Genomic DNA, 15,797 nt, shown 5'->3' on the forward strand with positions numbered 1-15,797 from the left:
GATAAAAATCTGTTACACAAACTGAAAGGTCATAATAACTGTTTTATTATCTTGAACTGAGGTTGTCAAATGACTGTATTTTATCCAGCAGCAAGCGATCGGAAAAACGCAATCTGTACATTTTGTGCAAATTATGATGCAGTATTGTCTCAAAGGAACACTTGGCACACAGAAAACAAATGACACCACAAAAAAATGAAACATATTCCATATCTAAATTTTGTATAAAGTAAAACCACAATATGTCAGACCTGTTATCTCACTGGATGCAAATGAAGCTTTCTTCAGTAAAAAGTGGCAATAGGTAAACAGCCGATTGCCATGGTCACAGTCTAACAGCTAGAAGAAACCACATTACATGAAAAAAGCAACCTGGATAGAACAGCAATTACACCAAACTGGTCATATGTGGGGAAATATGCCATGCCGAGTCTTTCAAATTAAAACCAAGTAATACACATCTGGTGCCAAATACAACAACGTAGACTGAAAGCAAATTCAGAGGTTTTCACGATGTCACACTTTGACTTTAACAGACAATATTAATCAGGTAATTAAAAGACAGCGGTATCATCAGACTCAGCGTTGCCCTTTTTTCTGATAAAATCTTTAAATTAACTGAACTAGTTTATTAAATCCAGCAAAATACTTTGACGCAGAAAATTGTGAAGAAAGACACCGGAGTAAAAGTCTACACCTTAAACCAGCGAAACTTGTTATATTAACACAAAGTAAAAACCATGACCAACTCATATATATATATAAACATGTCACATACACTTTTTATGTATGAACAATAGACCAAAATCGAAATGCCCATCATACTTTTGAAAGCAAATGGATTATTTCAGAGGTAAGTAACCTAAAGCTCCCATCATGTAAGCATCTGCAGGACTTTGGGCTGTAATGACGGAGGGGAAATAGTTGTTGAATGGAGGGATGTTCCACACCTATCTTTATTTAAAGAACCTAGCACCTTTATCTATGTTGACATTTAAGTCAGCGGAGAGCAGCTGCAGTGTTTCTGTAGACCTGTGCCCGATGTCTTTATAGTTGAGAAAAATCAGATGTGTTTCAAGGTCGGTAAACATCTGATGAAACATATGAAACATTAAGAAAGTAGCAAAAGTATTGGTAAGTCTTGAAAAGTGAACAGTCTGGCTTCATGAGGGCGTTTCTGGTTAAAAGACTGGAATATTTTGTGACAGTCGCGGCTAGAGATGATGGAAATAAAATGTTTTCGACAGATCGGACCAGACCCTTGTGGGTTATGATTACATAATACTATACGTGTTTGCATCAAAAAGTCCTTAATTTTACTTTTTAGGTGAAATAGTTCTGATTAGGGTGTCAAAATGATGCACATTGGGTAAAATTGCTATAGTGCCTTTTTGTCTTTCAGGCTCTTAATGCTGTAATAGAAAATCTTAAAAATGTCTCTTGCACTCAATTTCTAAAATGTTTGATGTAGTCCAGTGAAACACATTTCACCATAAGTCACACATGTAAACTCTTTTTTTTTTTTAAAGTGTTTGGGGGTATCTTGATAGTCAAGTCAGAAAATCTAACTCAAAATTCAAATGACTTTTTACACCTTATCCCCCTCAACCGCTGCACTGTACATATCCAACCAGCTCTTAGCTCAGACATATCAGGTTGTAGAGCCAGTAGCATTGTTAGAGGTTCTGTACGACAAACATCGGGTAAAGAAGGCTCACAAATATTATATTTTTGTATAATTGTATTACCAAACATTCTGGATAATTTCTGTAATCAAACACTCCTTGAAAATGTAATTATGCACGTCCATGGTTGGTCATTTTTACTATTGTAATTCTGTTATGTTATCCAAGGATTACAGTTATCAAACACCGGTGTCATTCAGCAGGGATTCCTTTCGTTCTGCTCTCCTTCATCTCAAGTGCCCTCCAAACCCCTAAGTCATGCTGGTTAAAGAGGCCCTAATACGCAGGAGGAACTGCTCCTCTGCACGCTGGAGTGGAGGTGCTGCGAAAAGTCTGGTTTGTGGAGGTTCAAGTTCTGACAGCATTGTTATGGCAGGTTAAGCTGCTGGCCCTGTGCAGCTTCTTGGTGGCCTGGTGGCAGATCGTGGTGTGTCTGGGGCAGACCATGCTGGGCCAGGTCTTGATGTTGTTCATGGTGTTCCTGAGGTGTATATTGAGGATCTTGGGGTGCAAGATGATGCCCTTGCTGTTGGGCCTCATGTTCAGGATGCAGCTGGAGGTCGACTTCGTGCATCTCTGGGATGGCATTTCCTTCAACTGTAACAAGGAAACAGTTTGACACTCTCAGAGGTCAGGTGGTAAAATCACAAGACAAAAGGCTGCGATCGAAACTCACCGTGAACCTCTGGAGGGGGTTCTACTTTCTGTGATTTCAGCCGTTCCATGTGCTCGACTGCCTGTAACGAGTTTTCATATTGTTATATTTGGTGAATGCACACAGTACTGTGGATAGTCAGAGTCAGTTTAAGCTTAAATACAGAGGGTAATTAAGTCAGAAAACGTAGTTACACTGAGATTCTACCCACAGATTTGGTGTCTTGTTCAGGTGAAACCTCCTACAGAACTACATTTTCCTATAAACTTACAGAATCAAGTTTGGATGAGAACAGTTCACTGTTGGAATAAAGCTACTGTATCAAACCTCGCCTGCAACTACAATATTTCCGATAACTGTGTACCACTCCGTACCTGTTGCAGCTCTACTTTCTGTGCATTCAGCTGCTCCTGCTGTCTCTCCAGCTCCTCTCTCTGTTGCTGGAGGTCAACAGACTTCTGGTTGAGGTCCTGTTCCTGCTGAGTAAGATGCTCCTCAAACTCCTTCATCTCCTCGTCTGTGTAAGCCTGGTTCTGCTCCAGGGTCTGAGGAGCACAGAGTGGACGTGGCACCAGCTTATTACAGTCCTACTTCTTTTAAGATGACATTACTGTCGATGTGATAAATATATTGCGTCTCACCTCCCAGCTATCGGGCTCCAAGAATTCCTTTTTCTTTGTAGCAACCAGGAACTCCTCTAACGAGACCAGTCTGTCTTTGTTAGAATCCACCTATGAGGAAGACGGGAGCGAAGAGCTTAATGCAAAGAAATAAATCACATACACTATAATTTATTGACTGTCAAGGCAATAGATAACAAATGGGAGGCTCTATGCATATGCAAAAAACTATCTCATGTAACCGTGCAACTGACTGTACCTCGTTCATAACATGCTCTCTCATACGCAGCCTCTCTTCCTCCATCTCCACCATATCATCCTCTTCATTGGTGGGGTCATAGATTTTTTCCAGCTAAAAATCACAGAGACCAACAGTCAGTGCAAAGACCGTTCACTGAAACGTGACACGTTTTCAGATGCCATGGCTTTACTTACCTCTTTAGTGAACAATGCCTCCAGTTCCTGTTCATCAAAATAGCCATCTCCGTTGGTATCTGCAGTATAAAGAAAGAAAGGAAAAAGACTGTGATGAACAAATACACCATTAGCAAGGAATAGCAACGGTCCGGTATAGCGCCCGCATAACTGCAGGCGCTATACCGAACCGCCTTTCCATCTCCCACTCCATTTTACTCTCACTCATGAACAAGACCCCGAGATACTTAAACTCCCTCACTCCCCCTCGGCAGGCAGATTATGTATAAATGAGCATCATCCCTTCCGCCTTTACAGTTGCCGGTGGATAAAGGTCTCACCGTGCAGGTTGAAAAAAGTCTTGGGGTCAAAATCTTCAGGGTCCAAGCCATCAGCTTCCTCCCACACCTCCTTCAGTTGATTCTGGCTACCCTGCAACATGGAAGCAAAATCACATTTGAATTACATCTGGATAAATAACAACACGTTTCAACATTCTAGTAGATAGTTCACGTCAATACTGGACATACACTCCATAGAAACCCAAAACCAACCATGTACTGGTCTGGACTAATCTGTTTCTCTTCATGAAACAAAACACATCATGTCTGTGTGTCAGGTTGTCAGCCGTGCGTGCGTGTGTGCACCTCAATCAGACTCACCGGGTGGTTGACTTTAGGGTGGTCAGCGTGCTTCTTCTTCATCTCCTCATAGTGCTCCTCCTCTTTTTTCCTTTCGTCGTCATCCAGCGTTTTCAGGTGTTCCTTTCTGTCGTGCTCTTTCGTCATCTCATACTTCTTGAACTCCTCGTGTCTCTCTTTGTCGTAGTTCTCCAGATCTTTAGTGGCCTTTACACATTGGGGGAAAAATGACAAAGGTTAGAAATCCGCTTTGATTGAAATTTCTAAATTAATATGGTACAATGTCCTACCTAATAGTTAAAGGGGAAATTACCCTTTTTTTCCACGTTGTTAGCCCATCTGGAAACTAAACTAAGCTTATTTATTTATCTGCATGCATTCAGCATATAGTACTGTTTACTGAGATGTCTGAATGCTTCTACCCCCCCAGGCTCCATTCATGCTGTTGCTTCAATTAGGTATGAAAACCAACTTGTAAAGACGTATGCATGACGTCATGCATTTTAAAATTATTAATAAAATTAAAATTATTAATAAGAAATGGAATTGTCTTTGAACAGCAATTGAGCTACAGGAGCAGGCCTAAACTTTTCCACTCAATCTTGACAATTTGTGCTAATAATGAACTGAAATGAAAACTGAAATAGTGTGAACATGTCCTCAATTTAACATTCTTTATGACATGAAGTAGCAATGAGATTTACCGATCTGATGAGCCGATCCAGGTCATCCACTTCAAATGTATGTGGGTTCATGTGGTTCAGGTACTCAAACTGTTTGAGCAGAGCCTGGTGGTCCACTGCGATGTCTATTCAGGGAGGAATCAATGACATAAATAACAACATATACAGATATAGAATTTTCCTTATAATTTATTCACCTTTAAGTTCTAGTTAAGTTGTAGCATCTAACTTTAAATATAGATCAAAATGAAATATAAATGTTGTTGCACAACATACCGTTCCCTCCTTCAAGGTCTTGCTTGGCCTTAATCAGAGTTCGGAGTCTGTTCACCTCCTGCCTCTTCAACTCGTCCAGCTTTGTTCTGACATGATGGCTGACAAAGTCCAGCTCTTTGGCCAGCTTACCTTGCTGTATTATACATCAATAAATGTGTGTCAGCTTGTGTTAATGAACACTTAAGAGTTATAGCAGTACATGTAATAAATAGATAAATTCAACCTTTCACTAATATTATTCCAAACATCAGATATATGCCACAGATATAAACAAAATATTCATTTTAGACCCTGCCAACATTTTTTAAATGATTAATTCACAATCATAATTATTTTTTTCCAAGAAAAGACATATTTTTATTCGGCACCTTTCTAAAGGCTCTGTAGATGTATTATTTTTGAATACATCCACAGAGCCTATATATAAATGTTATCAATAAGATCTTTAACAAATCCACGATAAAGTGAAAGCCCATAATTTACCAGTCAGAGTAATGATGTACGAGTAGTTTACACATGGCTGATAAGACTAAACAAAAGAAAAGCAGGATACCTTGATGTCTTCCATGTCTGTATTGTGGAGCTTTTCTCTGAAATGCTGATCTTTCTCTAGAAAATCAATGACTTCCCTGAGGTAGCGGTCGTAGTGGAGTCCTGTGTCCTATAAAATGGAACAAATCAAATGTCACTTAATTGTATATTACACATAACACGCCAAGTAATCCTACAATGATCATCACTTTTTGTTTATTATGTTTTAATGTCAGCACTTCTTCAAGAGGGCTGATGTAGTGAAGACTGTGTAAGTGAGTGACGGGATACGCGTCTGCTGACCAACATAACAGATCCTCTGTCCAGATGTTTGATGTAGAGATAACAGGTTTTGTTATAAATGTCTACAAACTGTATTACTGCCTTCTGCAAATTGCCATATGCTGCAGCTGTTCTGTAGTTAAAGACCACTTATTTAACTCTCCATAAAAAAGGTTGCATTTGTATGCATTCTCACCTCAAGACACAATCTACATGGTATTTGTTTAAGCTCTGTTAACCCAGTAAGTCAATATTTAACATGGACAAACTCCTCCTGAGGCAGAAATCAGAGACAGAGCAACGACATCTGGAGCTGTTGTACTGATGATGAAATGGATGTGTGATTTTTGAGTGGAGTGTCTGATTGAGGTAATTTAATTGTAGCGCTAGAGACATAAGGCCATCTCTCATTTCAATTAATCTGGGTGCTGTTACCAAGCTCTCTCTTGTTTACTGCCTGTGAAGCAGCTGATAACAGCGACATAACTGCACAACACCATGGCTGTAACTAACAAGTTATTTATGCTCCTTATTTTCTGAACATTGATTAGTAATTTTCTGTATAAAATGAAATAAGGCCTATTCCAAGTTACCAAAGCCTACATACATTCTTAAATATTCATAATTATACGAAACAGAAAAACAATCTCCATATTTGAGAAGCTGTAGAATTGGGATTTGTAGTTGATTTAAAAAGATGGTAACAATTAATTATCAAAGCCAGATAAAAATGTTGGTGTAGACTCTTTAATCTATTGTTGAATCTATTGTTTTTGCTACCAACTATGGCTGTAAGCAGGGAATGCAATTAGCACCTGCCACCTGCCAAATACAGGGTAAATGTTGGCTGTGGCAGGTGAAAACTTCAGGTCACCTGCCACCATGGCAGACAGGTTTTCCTTATATTAAGACATATTATTTTTAAAAAGCAATTCTAAGGCCTAAATTAAATATATGGTAACACTTCATTTTACAGGTACACTATATCTCAATAGCTGGTAATTTATTTAATACATTTCCAGGAAAAGAATACAAAGTTAATTGTGTTGCTTTATTTCCATGTCTGCTGGTAAATAGATAATAATGAGAAAATAACTTCTTTGAAATTTCTTAAACAAACTCCCTGAATCATGACATTAGCTACCAGGTTACATTTGTTTAGACAATAAGTCACACAATGGTGAGATTTGTGCCTGATCAGAAGAGTCTTCTATTAGTTTTGGTTTTCCAAGTCCGATGAAGAGCAGCCGCTTCTCAAGCCTAAGGGCCCTATTTTAACAATTATATACTGTTTTAGCATATAATTATTAAATTATGTTCATAATAAAGTAATTTTCGATCAATTTTGAGATAAATATTGGGGTAATTTGGCAGTAATTCCATAGAAATTTAAAATAGGTAACTTGCTATTTATCACCTAATTACCATGAAATTTGCAGACCTGTAAAATGAAGTGTTAACAAATATAGTCATGCATTAAGGTTACATGATATATTCCATAATTCTACGGTCTGGTACCACTGACTCAGTGTTTACTATTTTAAAGTGTTCTACCTAGATTTCAGAAGTGGCAGAAGAAAAAACATGAGTGGCTGGTAGAAATGTTCAGTGACCTGCTGCAGTGACAGGTGAGGAAAAAGGTTAACTTCATTCCCTGGCTGTAAGACAAAATAACAGGAATGATGATGTGCATTATTATTATTATGTGTATACATCTTGTGTCTTCTTACCACACTAGCTGGAGCCTCTTCGGCTTTTATCTCTGGCTCTCGGAGGACTTTTGTCTTATCCATACTGATGGGCACTGCCTCTAAACACAACATCTGGACCAGCAACAGAGGAATCCAGCCGGTGAGAAGGGCCCTGCTCCAACACATCTGGAAAATGAAGACAATTAATGAACAGTTATACATACTATAGTATTATTTACATTATATACAGTATGTGAAGATAAACAGTCAACATGGGTGGTTGTGTGGCCAGCTTCCTCATGTACCCTGATTATAATAGCTCCTCTAGCCTGCACATAGGTTGCATATTATTGTCTAGCTGCTGATCTATGCAGAGGAAGCTGCTGGTGTAGCTTTAGCTCTGCCACTGACAGATTGAGCTAATCACAGTCAAGCACCTAAACTACTCATGTTCCTGTCAGTCTGAGCACAACATGTTCATGACACTAAACAGTAAAGGTCAACAGCTTCACTACAGAGCTCCATAGGTGAGCGTTTTCCCTGTATACTCACTTTATTATGGATCCTGGAGCTCATCTGCTCTGCTTCCTCTCAGCTGGAGTTGTGTCGGCGGCTAGCTGTGTGAGCTAGTCAGCAGGGTAGGTTGTGTGAGTGAGTGGTAGCGTTAACCTCATTGGTCAATCCAGCTGTCCCTCAAAAATGGACTAGCAAGTTAGGTTGCAGTGAGTTGTACGTGGCGAGATGACGGCGGAGCAGGTGGGCGGGACCTTCTGGTTTCTAATCGATACCAACAGATTAAAAGAGTGAAGGTCAAGAAACACACATAATACATGATCATATGCTACAGGGAAGATAAAGATAAAGCCCGAGTGATGCTAACTCATACATTATGACTCTTTTTTTATGAGCACAGTTTTTGATTTTCACTACAATTTTCGGATGAATTGGTGATTTATTTATTTATTATTCTTAACCTGTGTAGGCTACATCTGTCTTGTTTATTATTTCATTTGTGAAAACGATAATTGGTTTTGAATTGAATTTATAATAATAATTAAAACATATATATATATATATATATAAATAAAAAAAATATATATATAAATATATATATATAAATATATATTTATATAAATATATATATGTACAGATAAATATATATAGATAAATATATCTATATATATTTATCTATATATATTTATATTTATTTATTTATTTATTTATTTATATATTTATATATTTTTATATATATATATATATATATATATTTATATATATATATTTATTTATATATATATTTATATATATCGATTTATTTGTACATATATATTTGTATATATATATTTTTGTATTTATATATATATATTTTTTTTTTATTTATTTATATATATATATATATAAATATATATAAGAAATAAAAAAGAACAGATGTGGCAGCTGTGCTAGAGAACATCGGCAAGAACTGCAGATATATATCTGTTCTCTGTTAATTTCTTTATTTAAGAAATATATATATATATGTTTATATATATATATCAATTTATCAAACACATAATTAGTTTTAATTGTCTTCTTATTCTTAATGGTTCTTATCATGGTGCCAAATTGATGCAGAATTGCAATGGCAAATTTGGTTTCTCATTACCTTCAAAACATATAAATATGTCTTTATCCTGAAATTGAATTGTTTGTCAAGTTTTCCTTTTTTAAATAATGTTGAACAGCATCCCCAAAATATTATAAATAATAAATAAATAAAATAATAAATTCTGGTATACATAACTTTTTTTTTTTATTCTGGTATACATGATAAAATCTGTGGTTCTTCCTTCACCCAGTGACTTGACAGTGACGTTGCTGTGGAGGTAAAGGAAGAGCAGAGTGCCTCCATGGTGCTACTTCAGGTTTGGTAGCTGCTGTTCAAACACTTCCTTGTTCTCTTTGCCAAGTGTTACGTTTCCAACAGTGAAAATGTCCTCCCAAAATATGAGTGCAGACGATGTTATGGACGAGGATGAGGACAACCCAGAGGGCGAGACGTGCAGGTGTTATTATGCATGAGAGTTTTCCTCCTCACCTGGACAGGTGTGCTAGAGCTGGACACCTTCTTCAGCACTAAACTGCAGGTTTCGGTGAGTTTTATTTAGTTTCTGTCCGGTTTGAATGACGTGTGTTTTATGGTGAGTTAGCCTGCTTTAGTTCAGTGAGAGAAACTTGCGGTTGTTGTATTTTCTCGTAAGAATATACATTCATTGACTTGTTGTGAGTTAATTAGCTCACGCGCAATGCATCCTGGTACATGTAGTCACAGCAGGCACGGCTCTGCAGCAGGAGAAATCAGTTTTATTTTTTTTATCAATTTAGCATGCACTGGGGAATTTATTTCTTCAGTGGACTACATTCACCATCAGCACTGATTGAATATCCACATAAAAGGTGCTGAATTATCCCTTTCGCTGAAGTAAGCATATAGGGCCAGCAATATGTCTACTATTATTTCACTGCACAAGTAGTGGACTTGTGTAGGCTAGGCTTTTCAAATAATTTACTGAAGTGAAAATAGTAGGCTTATACCACAGTGTAAAAAATACATGATTATACTATAAAATGTAACCTAAGTAGAAGTACATAAGTAGCGTATAACCAGCAAAATGTTCCAAATAAAAGCATGCTTTATTCAGGCCCCTGATAGTATATTGCATATTATAATAGTGGATTGTTATTACTGATGCATTTATGTGTTTGCTGTATTGAGATGTTGCAGCTGCTAAAGGTGGAGCCAAATTGTAACAAATTTAGATAATGTTGTTTAGTCAATATCAAGGCATTGTTGGCATATGTTATGTAGGCCTATGTGTGTAAAATATTACTCTGCAGATTAGCTTGCAACTAAAGCTGTAGTGGATTCGAAGTAAAAAGTAGCATAAAATAAAATGGAAATACTTGTTTAAAGTACAAGTACCTCAAAATAGCCCTTATGTAAGTACAGTACTTGAACGAATTGTTTACTCAACTCAGGGAGCAGCAGTCTGTGATTAATGGGTCCAAATGCACCTCTCACCCCACCAGCCTCGCTGACTGTGCTCAAGGGGAGATCTTACATGGAACGTGGTGGCTGTACTTACAGATGGATACACTCCTCTGGATGCACCCTGCAGCCTGCACCAGCTGATGTAACCAGCACGTCTGTGAGCTTTCTGGAAACACTCAAAGAAATTGTGAGAACTGTAAGTAATCTGAAAGAAGTGAACACTTTTCTAGGCTACTGCTTTATATGCAAATACCCAAACACAGTGATCCACTAATGATATGTGTTATAAACTGTTATACACACATCTTATTTCCAATTAAGCGCTTACAATGTGATTAAGAGTAATTTATCAAATGATTAAACTCACTAGTAGGTGTATAGCTTTCACTGCCATCAAATGGAACGTAATCAAATATGCTGCTCTAGTTGGTTAGTCATTGGGGACACAGCGTTTTGTCACAACAGAGACTGAAAGTTGGTTAATTTAGAGCCACACTTTGTAAATGATCAATTGAAATGGAGGCTTTGGCTCAGGAGGTTGAGAGGATTGTCCACTCTTCCTAGAGCTCCTGTGTGTGTGTGTGAATGGGTGAAATGGTAAAGCACTTGGATGATGTAATATAAGTGCAGCCATTTACCATTTAAAGCTTCAGTAGGCAACACTTTTTGGCATCATTGGGCAAAATTCCATAATATCTTTTCAGCATATTGTAATTCAAGTGCTCTGAGAGAAAACTAGACTTCTGCACCTCCTCATGATGATCGGAGACTTTGACCAATTACAGGTTATTTCAGAGAGAGAGAGAGCATTCCTATTGGCTGTGCTCCGGCCATGTGGGTGATGCTTGGTATTTTCTCAAGAGATCTCCACATGGCTGCCGGGTCACAAACTTTCTAATTTTACAGCTAAACAGTACACTACAAGATGATTCTGAAAACATTTGAGGAGAGAAATAGGCATTATAGTAACAGAATATTGATTCATATTTGATCAGCGCTGCCTAGTTTGACCGTTTGATCGGAGTTCGCAAGTGATTGACAACTGCTCATCGACGGCAGCTGGATGGCAGACTCCGGTTCACCTCTGACTGGTTGTTTTCCTTCGGTCTGTGAAATCTTGCAGATGCCATTAGGAGCAGCAGAGGACACAGAGGCACATGTTTTTTTTTTGTTTTTTTTCAGATTACCTCTCTCATGTACTACTGTCAGGATATAACGTTTTATAAAAATAACTTTTTTAAATCATATTATCTCCAATCTCGCCTACTTCAGCTTTAATGCTTTGATTTGATCACTTCAACATTGATGTTATATGCAGAATCATATACTGTATACACACATATAATCCCCTATCCCTCCAACAGAGGGTGCTATTGTGCTGTATTGGCTGAGTTCCATTATTCCAGTCTGTTCATAGTCATGTAGAACTAGAAGTCCATGATAGTTTAACTGGTCAGGTAATGCCAGGAGCCACAGGAGATAATGAGTGCATGATGAAAATAAACCAGAAGCTATGGTCCTTGTTAGCCCCTGCAACGGTACAGCAGTAGTTGTTCTATTTATTGAGTTTTAGTATAAACACAGACAGATTAAAAAACGAGATTCAAACTGTGTTCAAATTAGATTCCAGATGACCCGTTTCTTTTATGATAGGGGGCATACATTTGTTGCCCAGGAGTTGTAAAAACAATGTCTTTGTGCTGGAACGATGAGTGCTTGAATAAAAACCCCAAAAGGCTATTTATGAGTCTTGGCAGGTACAGCAAGACAATGAATCTAATTTTTATCTGGTTCGGTTGGCTTATGACTAAATATAACATCCCTGCCCTGTAGATGTCAGAGTAATAGTTCAATGAGCTGGAAGGTAATTAATCATTGTCTTAGTTCCAACTAACATAGAAAGTGAAAGAATGCTAGAGCAGATGGGGAAGATCAGCACTTCTTTTTAATCAACAACTATACAATGATTAAATGTGCCGCATAATGAACAGGAGACTGCTGTCTAAATATTATCATACACGGTGTGTACTTAGTAATTCAGGCACTTTGAGTCACCTGTAAACATTCATTTATATAATATACCCTGCTGAGATTAAGGGATAATTAAAAAAGAAAATAAAATGCATTTCTCACAAGGTGTTATTGATTTCCTTTGTGGGCATCTGCCAGATAGATTAGGACCCAAACTGTTCTGAGATGAAAGTCAGAAAAGACAATCTTTATTACGTTTTCTACTCAGCACCTTTAGTAAGCTGTGATTCAGCGGGAAGAGACTCTCTGAGGAGAAGACAATAACATTGAGTCACCTTGCTGCATTGTGAGCCTCTGGCAGCCGAGAGGCAGGAATCAGCAGCAGCAGCAGCAGAGACTGTACTACTGCAGAGCTGCACTGGACTGCGCATCAGCTACTGTATGTGTGTGTTTGTGTATGAATTAGTATGTGTAAGTGTGTGTGTGTGTGTGTGTGTTGTGGTGGGGATGATGATGATAAATCATAGCAAGGTCAAATAACAGCAATTGAGTGGGGATAGCGGATGATTACACTGCAGCATGGATAATGTTGCAGCGACCCTGTGCTTCATTTTGCAGACTGGTTGAGGAAAACACAACAAGTTGCATAAAATTTAAGTACAGCAATATCAATAATTGTTATTGATTAATCCAGACAGTATTTATGCCTATTGCAGACTTCTGCTGGTCTCTGCTTGACCTTACAGTGCAGAACACTGCAAAATGCAGCATTCTTCAGATCGCTGGTGTTGGCTGTTCTTTTATTGTTACCGAAGTAATATATAGCATTTTATGATCCACATATTTGACTTGTTCCTTTAAGGTAAGATATAGTGAGTACAGTACACACAAGTGTGATATTAAAGGAAAAACCAACATACATAACAGGTGTTTTGGTATGGTGTTGGGCCACTACGAGCTGCCAAAACAGATTTAATGCTCCATGACATAGACTGATGATGATAGATGGCACTGACTGTCTAACACTCCCTTAGGTTTTCAGTTGGGATTAGACCTGGTGATTGTAAAGGCCAAAGCATATGATTCATATCATTTTAAAACTCATAAAGCCATTCAGTGCCCCTTGTGCCTCACAACACGTTCTCATCCCAATTTGTCACATTCTGCCTCTTTGTCACACCCCTCGGCGTCACTTTATTTTCAGCATCAAAACCACTATAGTTAGGTTTAGGAAAAAAATACATGGTTGGGCTTAAAACTACTATGTTTGTACAGTGAAAATGAAACTGAACGTTGTGAACATGGGATACGAACGAACAGCTGATTGTAACGTGACGCACGGGACACAAACAACGGTCTCCACTTCCCCACCCACCCACCCGGTGTGTCTCTTTTGCTCTTTAAACTACGTCACCACACTTCCGGCGCACTTTATCAGAGCGTTTACTGTTGCCACGGGTGGGTTTACATAATAGTTAATGGAAAAAGCCTGGTGCGTTTCATACCGGCGCTAAAGGGTGCCTTGTGCGGCGGTACTAACGGCCGTGACAAAGCATCGGTATTTGACGCCCTGGGAATGAGAATGGGCTGCTGGTATAGAAGCATGTGCATAACCCGGTCTCACGGGGAGGCGTATAAATAGCACGACATTACACAAACATTCCGCGTGTCATGACGCCGCATTTTTGGCTTTTTTTGTGTCATTTGTACGCCACGCAACAAAACTACATTAACGTCCGCAGTTTAGTTTAGTTAAGTTAGGTATAGGAAAAACGTCATGGTTGGCCTTAAAATTTGTACGTAAACTAAGTAAAATACGTACGGAAACAACGTAACATCAGTATGGAAAACACGTCACAAATGTCACTAACATATCTTACGAAACAAAACAAAATACCAGTCTCGAACAGCAGTCTCCTGGTTGAGTCCTGTGTTTATTGGACCCATCCACCTCCCCTCCCGCCCATCATTATCAGTCTTTCCTCGCTTTTTATTCTACATCACTAGCTCTGATCGTAGCATATTTACGCGGATGCGTTTACATTGCAGTGCAGACTACATGGCGTACAAATGACACGCCTAAAGCAAGGAAGGTGTTCTTATTGCACGCTAAATGCCTTGTGCATTATCGTGGCATTCATACGCCTTTTTCGTGTGAACGGGCTGGTTTCTAAATATATTCTGTTTTTTTTTTCATTTAACGTGTCACCCATCTGTAGATCTCATTTATATGATAATTAATTTCTTATTATGTGTCCTATATGAACAGAGACCCCATATGTAAGGTTAGAAACCTATTATAGCAGGGAAAATCATTTTGTTCTTTGAGTTCTCTGTCAAGCAGATAGGACTAGAAGGTGTACAGTGAATTGGTTTCTGCACGGCAGCTGCACTATACTGCTTTTTTTTTCTTTAGAGGAAACGTTTTATCTTTCACTGTCTTTGAAGAACAGTGCCTTAAACCACTGGAGAGTGTTTCAACAAAGCATCCCCAAAAGGGAATCACAGATCAAATATTTATAATGTTGACAGATGCTCTCTGCTCACTGATGTGCACCCCATACAGTATTATTTTCCTTTCACAAAGGGCGTATAAAGATTACTGTAATCTACACCTCCCAGGAAACACAAGGGGAAGGTGTTTCTGCGTGTCTTCATATGATTGTTTGACATGTTTATTGGGAAACCTTTTGCTCTTCCCCATATGTTTCATCATATTAATGATAATGCAGTTATATAAGAGAACACAGCATGATGACTTGCTGCTTGTCTGCCCGATGCTCAGCAAAATAACTCCTGTGCCAACACTACTGTGACTTTGAACATTGCCTGCTCTGACATAGCCCAAGTGAAATTTATGGGCAGCACTGGTGAATTGGGCAGGTCTGTTTGATGCAGTGTAAGCATTATTGTAATGTGTCATGGTCAGGAAGGCTCTCTGTCCTCAGAGCGTGACTGCAGTGAAGGTGATGTGAAGCTGACGAACTTCATCTAAAGCCTCCATGCATGGACGTACATTCATTCACACATGCAGGCATGCCCCGCTCTGAGCACACGCACACACACACACACACACACACACACACACACACACACGCACACACACATAGTTTTACATAGACCTTGTAGCACTCAAATGCTTTTTATTTCTTTGTCTCAAGGTAATACGTGTAATTGAAAAATGTATGCCAGCCTCTATTTCCGTACTCTGGGTCATAAGTGTGGTTGTGCATTTTTCCATTCTTGTCATCATGCAGTACTACAGTTGCCATGAACATAAGGGCACATACAGTATAGGGTACGTAACATTCATAGAA

The 15,797-nt window shown here is 38.5% G+C and overlaps 2 protein-coding genes across 8 annotated transcripts in view; one reads left to right on the plus strand and one right to left on the minus strand.

The window, feature by feature from the left end:
* Positions 1 to 22: 22 nt before the first annotated feature.
* On the minus strand, positions 23 to 8,233 carry nucb2a (nucleobindin 2a). The gene is made up of 13 exons (XM_037759750.1): positions 8,031 to 8,233; positions 7,518 to 7,664; positions 5,528 to 5,635; positions 4,975 to 5,107; positions 4,720 to 4,823; positions 4,037 to 4,222; positions 3,716 to 3,806; positions 3,396 to 3,454; positions 3,220 to 3,312; positions 2,982 to 3,071; positions 2,715 to 2,885; positions 2,362 to 2,422; positions 23 to 2,282 (listed from the first exon to the last, which is right to left on the minus strand). Exons 1-13 carry the CDS (start codon positions 8,052 to 8,054, stop codon positions 2,053 to 2,055), a joined length of 1,497 nt encoding a protein of 498 aa, XP_037615678.1. The 5' UTR covers positions 8,055 to 8,233; the 3' UTR covers positions 23 to 2,052.
* A 1,073-nt stretch (positions 8,234 to 9,306) lies between these two features.
* plekha7b (pleckstrin homology domain containing, family A member 7b) overlaps positions 9,307 to 15,797 on the plus strand; it is a 101,367-nt gene continuing 94,876 nt past the window's right edge. For 3 of the 7 annotated variants that reach the window (XM_037759676.1, XM_037759667.1, XM_037759692.1), the window contains exons 1-2: positions 9,308 to 9,610; positions 10,497 to 10,705. The gene's annotated coding sequence lies outside the window, so the exon portion shown is untranslated. Of the gene's footprint in view, positions 9,611 to 10,496; positions 10,706 to 15,797 lie in introns of all 7 variants that reach the window. The other 4 variants (XM_037759635.1, XM_037759658.1, XM_037759644.1 and 1 more) reach the window with 3 other exon arrangements.

Source organism: Sebastes umbrosus, chromosome 2 (assembly GCF_015220745.1).
Source record: "Sebastes umbrosus isolate fSebUmb1 chromosome 2, fSebUmb1.pri, whole genome shotgun sequence".
Lineage (NCBI taxonomy): Eukaryota > Metazoa > Chordata > Actinopteri > Perciformes > Sebastidae > Sebastes > Sebastes umbrosus.